Source organism: Orycteropus afer, unplaced genomic scaffold, assembly GCF_000298275.1.
Source record: "Orycteropus afer afer isolate SDZICR_OR568_19922 unplaced genomic scaffold, OryAfe1.0 scaffold00313, whole genome shotgun sequence".
In the NCBI taxonomy this organism is placed as follows: domain Eukaryota; kingdom Metazoa; phylum Chordata; class Mammalia; order Tubulidentata; family Orycteropodidae; genus Orycteropus; species Orycteropus afer.
In genome coordinates this window covers 3,627,728-3,635,084 of record NW_006921900.1, presented here as the reverse complement: position 1 = coordinate 3,635,084, position 7,357 = coordinate 3,627,728, and the positions used below count along the sequence as shown (strand labels likewise).

General features: G+C 34.0%; 1 protein-coding gene across 1 annotated transcript in view; it reads right to left on the bottom strand.

Moving 5' to 3' along the window:
- Positions 1-2,149: 2,149 nt before the first annotated feature.
- UBE2Q2 (ubiquitin conjugating enzyme E2 Q2) overlaps positions 2,150-7,357 on the bottom strand; it is a 141,020-nt gene continuing 135,812 nt past the window's right edge. The window contains exons 12-13 of the mRNA XM_007951848.2: positions 4,758-4,824; positions 2,150-2,181 (exon numbers count right to left, since the gene is read on the bottom strand). Coding sequence (XP_007950039.1) covers positions 2,150-2,181; positions 4,758-4,824 — 99 coding nt within the window. The remainder of the gene's footprint in view (positions 2,182-4,757; positions 4,825-7,357) is intronic.

The following is a 7,357-nucleotide window of genomic DNA, read 5'->3' as shown; positions in this document are numbered from 1 at the left end:
AGATTGCCCCATCTTCCTTCCGAGGTTTGTTTATATATATATATATATATATATATATATATATATATATATATGTATATTTTATATTTAGCTCTTATCTGATTTGATTCCTACAAATTTTCTCCCAATCCATAGTTTACTTTTTCACTTTGTTGCTGAAGTCCTTTATGTACAAAAGTACTGAATTTTTATGAGGTCCCATTTATCTATTTTGCCTTTTGCTGCTTGAGTTTTAAGTTGCCATATCCTCTGGAACTCTTGAATGTGACAGGAGAGCTGTGTGCTAAGGAAACCAAGGAGTATGCTAAAGGGGGAGCAGATCACTATAAATGGGGAAACTAAAGAATGTGGCAAAGGGAAAGGACTGAGGAAAATCTGAGTATACCAAATCCCTATATACTTTTTTCTGGATTCTCTAGCTTCCTCTTAAGTCAATCTCTGCCTCTCTTCCTCTCAAGCCTCTCCTCACCCCATCCCATCCTAATAACCCTATTCCAGAAACTCAAGAAAGCCTAAAGATACCTGAAGCAAAGAGTATCTCTTAGGGAAAAATGACAAAAGTAATTTTTTAAATGGTTCTTTATTCATAAACTTGATGCAAGTTTACAAAATTTACTGTACATTGCCATATAATTCTGCAATGAAAAATCAAAAAAAAAAAAAAAAGCATGCCAAATGTGCAGCTGTCAATCTGCCAGCCATCAGAATATTAAAGAATTCAATAATGTATTCAAGATTTAGCCTTAGGTTTAAGGAACTTTAATGCTTTAAAGAGTTCTGCCTTGTCACTTCTTTTCTGAGCAAGTGGCTATGAGAACTTTATACAAAAATGTAACCAAGTGAACAAGAAAGCCAGAAAATTGTTATCTACTGTCTTCTTAACCAAATAGAATCAAAAGAAATAAAAACACACACAAATAATACAGAAATGCCAAGTCTCTCTGATGTGGTTCACACAGTTAAAAAATTGAATCTTAGGGCAAATGTGTAAGAAACACTTCTAAACTGGGTAACTGGTTTGTGCAGAAAAATGTGCTTCTAGGTTTCTTTTTAAAAGTGCTTAACATCTAGAATTTACTTTTAAATCAAACTTGAATGTATAAAAAAATCTATTACCAACTGAACAGGACTCATTCAGGCAAGGCAATAAAATGGAGAGTACATTGATTTGAGTCAGATTTTATAAGAGAATTAGCATGTAGAGTTCTTATTAGTCTTTCAGTGTAAAAGCCATTATTAGTAGTATGGCAACATATTTTAAGAATTTCCAAATTAGACAGTATTTTTTTGTACTCAACTGTGCAGCTTTTGCTCAAGGAACCTTTGTACCAATCACTTTATAAGTTATTAGTTTACAAATGATTGCAACATCCCCTTAATAAATTGGAAACGTAAAATGACTTAGTATTTTAAGTAATTTCAAGATGTATACTGTGGCTCTTCTTCTTAAGGAATACTGAACCAACAAGAAGCAGATCCAGCCCAGCAAGACTCTGATGACCCAGTGGAAATTACTTCTTACAGGCCTTCATCGGCACAGCCTTGCTTTGCTTTACCTAAAAAGTACAACCCAATTAAGAGTATATCATCAGGAAATAGTTCGTATCTTCACACAGCTATTTAACAATTAATGAGTAGGTTTCCTGTCATTATTTTGGCAATACCATAAAATAGTTTTAGACCTGAAAAAGCTACTGTGATTTAGAAGACCTTAAATTTTCTAAACCAATATTAAACAACAATTAAACTTTTATTGGCTTGAAATGAAACAATATATTGCAAGTCATCATAATTCATGGGTTCAATACAGGAATATTACCCAAAATGGGTCACAACTTTAGTAACCTGATGCTGACTTGCCTACTTAAAAGGTTTAAGTTTTCAAGAAAAAAGGATGATAAGGAGTGGCTAGTGTATTTATCAGGAAAAATACAGTAAAAGCCCCACTGCTCAGTCCATGATACCTAAGATGAGCAAAATGAAAAGGCTGTAACTTATACTGGATGTCAGTTGACAGATTACCCACTAAAATATCTATTGGCTAACGTCTTCAGTACTGCTGTTATAGGGGCACTCAAAGCTTGTGTCTGCATGTTGGGAAGATTTTCTTTAAAGCAACATTGGTCCAAATATATGAAAGTCAACACATTTAGCCATCTTCCTTTGGAGGGGTGTACCAGCCTAAAAGAAAGGAAAAAAAAGTTAAAATACTTTAATTCTTAAACCAACTGGAAGAGCTGGCATTTGTTAAGGTTACCTACATTATCTACTCATAATTTTGGTGTTTAAACCTACTGCAAAATTAAGCTTATACATGGGCTGCTAACAGCATTTTGTATGTTCACAATATGAAATTATTTGCTATGAATATACTGTACTTGAGTTTTGAGAATAAGATCTCTATATTAAAGCCATTCCTAGCTAAAGATGATATTGTGGAATACAAGACTACATGCTAGGTTTTATTCCATTTCAGTTTTTTATTTGAAAGGAAATCTATAATTATATAATATGTGTGTGTGTATGTATGTGTGTGAGTTTAATGTCGGCATCAAAAATAACTATCCCACGAACACAATCCTGGCATTTCAAAATAATAACTTGGATTATTGTCCAGTGCAGTGACGTCATTTCACCAATGAGGTAACTGAATGACTCTGTATAAGATCAGAATGAATAGCAGAAGCCAAACTAGAATCCACCTCTCATTATTCTGAATCTATTGCTCTTTCTACCACATATAAGCTTACACACTCCACACATTCTCAAATATAGTACCCTCCACAAACATTTTTGAATGGCAATTGTAATGTTTGCTTTAATTAAAAACAAATAAATCAAGGAAAGATAAGAAAAAAGTGTTTCCTAGTCTTGAGACTAAGTACTATTTAGTATGAAATCGCCATCCAAGCAGTAGGAAAACACCAAGATTTGTGGAGCATCCAACATGGTTATGCAGTAATATACAAGTTTCTTTGGCTACTAATTTAGTGTACTAAAAATTATTATGAAAAGCCAGCAGCATTATCCTTAGGTTTTATCACTTTCCTCTTCAGTTTGAAAATTTTGTTTGAATACCGTTCTCATCCTGAAGTAGTAATCACTGAAAAAGTGGCAAGTTCGTTTTGTTATTAAAATAAAAGTGAGCATGAAACACAAATCTTCAGTGACAAACCTGCTACATTTTCCAGCAAAGTATAGTTATTGCTAATCCTCTCTTAAGAAATCTGTTCTTAAATTTTTTATTCTACACAAAAAGACTTGAGCTTCCTTATCGTTGCCACAGCAAATATTATTAAACATCACACTTTGTTACAAAGTGCTACTCATACTCACTACTCTGGTTTTCTTCCTCACGAGTTTGGCAAGACAGATACACCAATTTTAGAGATGAGGAAACTGAGACTAAGAGAAGTGATGAGACTTGCTCAGGACCACAAAGCTAGTAATGTCACAAACAGCACTAGAAAATAAGTCTTTTGATTTCAAGTCTAGTTGTTTTTTCACTTGTTGTTGGAAACAAAACTTAAAAAAAAAATGTGCATTATAAATAGACACAAAATTTAAAGGAAGGCCAATAAAGTTCATGAAAGATCTTTTAAGAAATTTTTTTTTTTTAATTTACAACTCAAATACTCTTAGAACTATCCTCATTTGAATAGATAAAGTGTGTAAGCATGGCAAACCCATTAAAAGCAAAGATATTTCAGAAACAGCTAGTTTATGATCTTGACTGCCTTGACACCTAAAGCTTGCAAGCAGCCATCTAGATGCAATGATGGGTCTCTCCTCATCCAGAGCAAAGAATAAAGAAGAAAACCAAAGATGCATGGGATACAATTAGTCCAAGGGGACTGGCAGACCATGCGATCTTCAGCTTACATGACCATGATACCAGAAAAATTAGATGGTGCCTGGCTACCACTGTCAAACACTCAGAGGGGGCTCAGTGCAGGAGATCCTAGATAGAGTGGAGAACAATGTAGAAGAAAACTCAAAATAATTACCAAAAAAAAAAAAACCAGGTTTGCTGGTCTGATAGAACCTGGTGAGCCCCTGAGACTATGGCCCTTAGTTACCCTTCAGGTCTGGAACTGCTCACTCTTGTGGCTTCCAGCCAAATAACAGACAGGCATATGGGGTGAACATTTACATTAGGTAGATACACTCCTTGGAGAGATCAATCATGGGAGAACAGAAGGGCAGTGTTTGCATAGGAAGACAGCTCGGGGCGGGAGTGCCTGGCAGGAAAGGACACAGGGAAGAGGTAACTACAGGGAGGAAGTGGGAAGGGAGTTGTTACATTGTAGGGACTGCAGTCAATGTCATGAAACAAAATGTGTATGAACTGCTGTATGGAAAATGATTTTGCTCTGTAAACTTTCACCCAAATCACAACAAAAATAAAAGAGGTCTTTTGCAGCAGATTTTAAAAAATAAAAATCATAATAAAAGAACTCTACCTATTAAGAGTTACCTTTAACTCAATTCCCATCCTATGAATTGAATAATGTGATTCATTCACTCATCTCAAAATCTTGAATCTGACTCAGAAGTAGGCAGGCCAAGTGTTCACGATACAAAGATTTCAAATGAAGCACAGCATGTGTATCTGTATCCTCAAGTTTACATTTTTCACTATGGTAACAGTACTTCATAAAAATTAAAGCAACAATAGAAAGATATAACATAAGTACCAATAATACATAATATAAAATTTCATAAATGGAAATAAATACTTGTTAAATTAAACGTACCATTTTTCTCATGTATCTGTACAATGGAATTATAAGATTGTTGGGCTCTTGCTAGATTATACTGATTCTGAAAGAGAATTACATTATTTTAAATCAAACTGTAACTAGATGAAAATCATTACAATAAATTTATTGATGCATCATTACCAATATGCTTAGAAGAGCAGAGGAAATTGAATTATATTTCTATTCTGGAAAAAAAATGAACTGAATATCCTTGTTTTTCAATTTTGTTATCCTCTACCATTATATAAAACAAAACTGCACCCCCAAGAAATCTATAAGCTTCAAAATTCATTTATTTAGGTCTTATCACTAGACAAGTACAAACCTTTATAGTTCTAGTGGCCAGCACCATACCAATGCATAGTTAAATGATTATTAAATGTTATTTGAAGTTAATAAAACATCAGTCTCTCTTCTTCGTATCTTCTACCAAAATAAAACAATGAAATAGTACCTTCAGATAAGAAAACATTAAGCTTTAAGACCTATACATACAAGTGACATCTGGAATTAGAAATCTAAAGTATGATCATAATTGGGAGTAAGCCATTACTCTATTACTAAAGGAGTCTTCACTTGGTAAGCATGTAGTAGTGCCCTTTTTAAGGGACCAAATTTAGGGTTAATTTTATCACCATAAGTACAACTGACCTACATCTTAACTTCCATTTAATATATTGTGAGCATTCTCCATAATGGTACACATTTATTATGTCATAGAGCTTTTTTAATAATAAATTCACAGCACAAGAATCAAAAATGTATAAAAATAGAATTCTAAATGAAAACTCTTTCTACCTGTCCCCAGCTACCCAGAGTTCACTCCCCATCCATTCCTCTTCTCCCAACCACATTAACCACTGTTACTAGTTCCTTGTATATACCTTATAAACAAGCAAATTCACGTACTGCCTGTTGTCATTAGCCACTGTCCCCAATATTCCCTTCAAATGTAGCATGCTATAGACATGTTCTGCCTCTCTTTTCATCTGAAATCTCTTAGAGTGCCTTATCAGCACACAAAAAGTTTGCCTTTCTCTTTTTAAAAACAGTAAAATGTTCTACTCTATGGATCTTCTACCATTTAATCAGCCTCCTTTTGCTGGACATTTGGGTTGTTTTCAATATTCTACTGTTACAATGTTATAATGAATAATCTTGCACAGATATTTGCAATGTGCTAATAAAAATTTCTTAAGAGTTGCTGGATCAAAAGACATATACCTTTATAATTGTGAGATATTGCTAAATTGCCCTCTATAGAATTGCACAAATTTGCTTACCCACCAGCACGTATGAGTGCCTCCACACAACCTTGTCAACAAAGGACTTTATCAAATCTTTTTTATTTTTGACAATATGATAGGGTAATAGGCAGAAACTGGAATTCTCAGTGTAGTGTTGATTTGCGTTTCTATTAATAAGGTATGGTTTAAGAATGTCTCCATATGCTCATGAGCTACTTATTTCTATCTCCGTAAGCAGACTTTTTTTTTAATATCCTTTTCTCATTTTTCCTAAAAGGGAGTCCTTTTCAATTTCCTAAGGACTCGCTAAAATATTAAAACCCTGCCATAATGCATCTTCAAAAACTGAAATACCTAAAATATACAGTACTGTTCCCTCAAAATTAATGGAATAGTGTTTTTCAGTCTGTATTTTCACAAAAACAAAAGAAACAGAACAGACTGTACATAACAATACACACAATTTCCCAAATGCTCATAAAGCAGTCACAACCCAACCCTTGTGCTCACCACCCAAGTCACAAGGGGAAAATAAGAACTTTAGCCTTGCCCATTCTCAACTGTCAATGGCATAATATTCACATTCCCATTTAAGAAGAATGTTGCTGCAGAGGCTTTACAGTAACAGGGAAAAAGAAAAACTCACTGCCCTCAAGTGAATCCGACTCATAGCGACCCCTCCTTGGGTTTCTGAGGCAGTGTGACTACAGAAGTAGATTGCTCAATCTTCCATCCGCAGTAATAAGGAGTTAGCCCTTTATTTTCTAACTCATTGATTTCTGCTTTTATCTTTCTTCTTATTTCTGCTTTCCACCACCAGTTTATTTGCCCTTTATAACACTGAGAGGCTTCATTCATTTTCAATTTTTTTTTAAACCTAACAATCTTTAGTTTGGTATATACCATATTTTTACTCAAATAACATGTGCATTATCCAGGTTTGGTTTTGGCAGGTGCTTTTTGTGGGGGGAGGCAGTAAACCTCCCAACACCGTCATGCATCAGTTCCTTATGTGTGTTATACACATGTGCATGCTATTTACATGGGCATGTTATCTGTGAAAATATGGTAGTGATTCCATCATTTCTGTTTTTTGATATTCTGAAGTTTTAATTTGAAACCCTCTTAGGTCCCAAATGACCTCAAGTCTGCTTAAGTTTTAAACTTCCAAAAAGTAGTATCTGTTTTCTGATTGCATCATTAACTTTTTTTTTTTTTTTATTTCAGAAGATGGGTTTATTATTTTATTCTTTTTTTTTTAGGATTTGGGTGAAGATTTACAGAGTAAATTCACTTTTCATACAGCAGTTCACATATACTTTGTCTCATGTCATTGACCAAAATTTA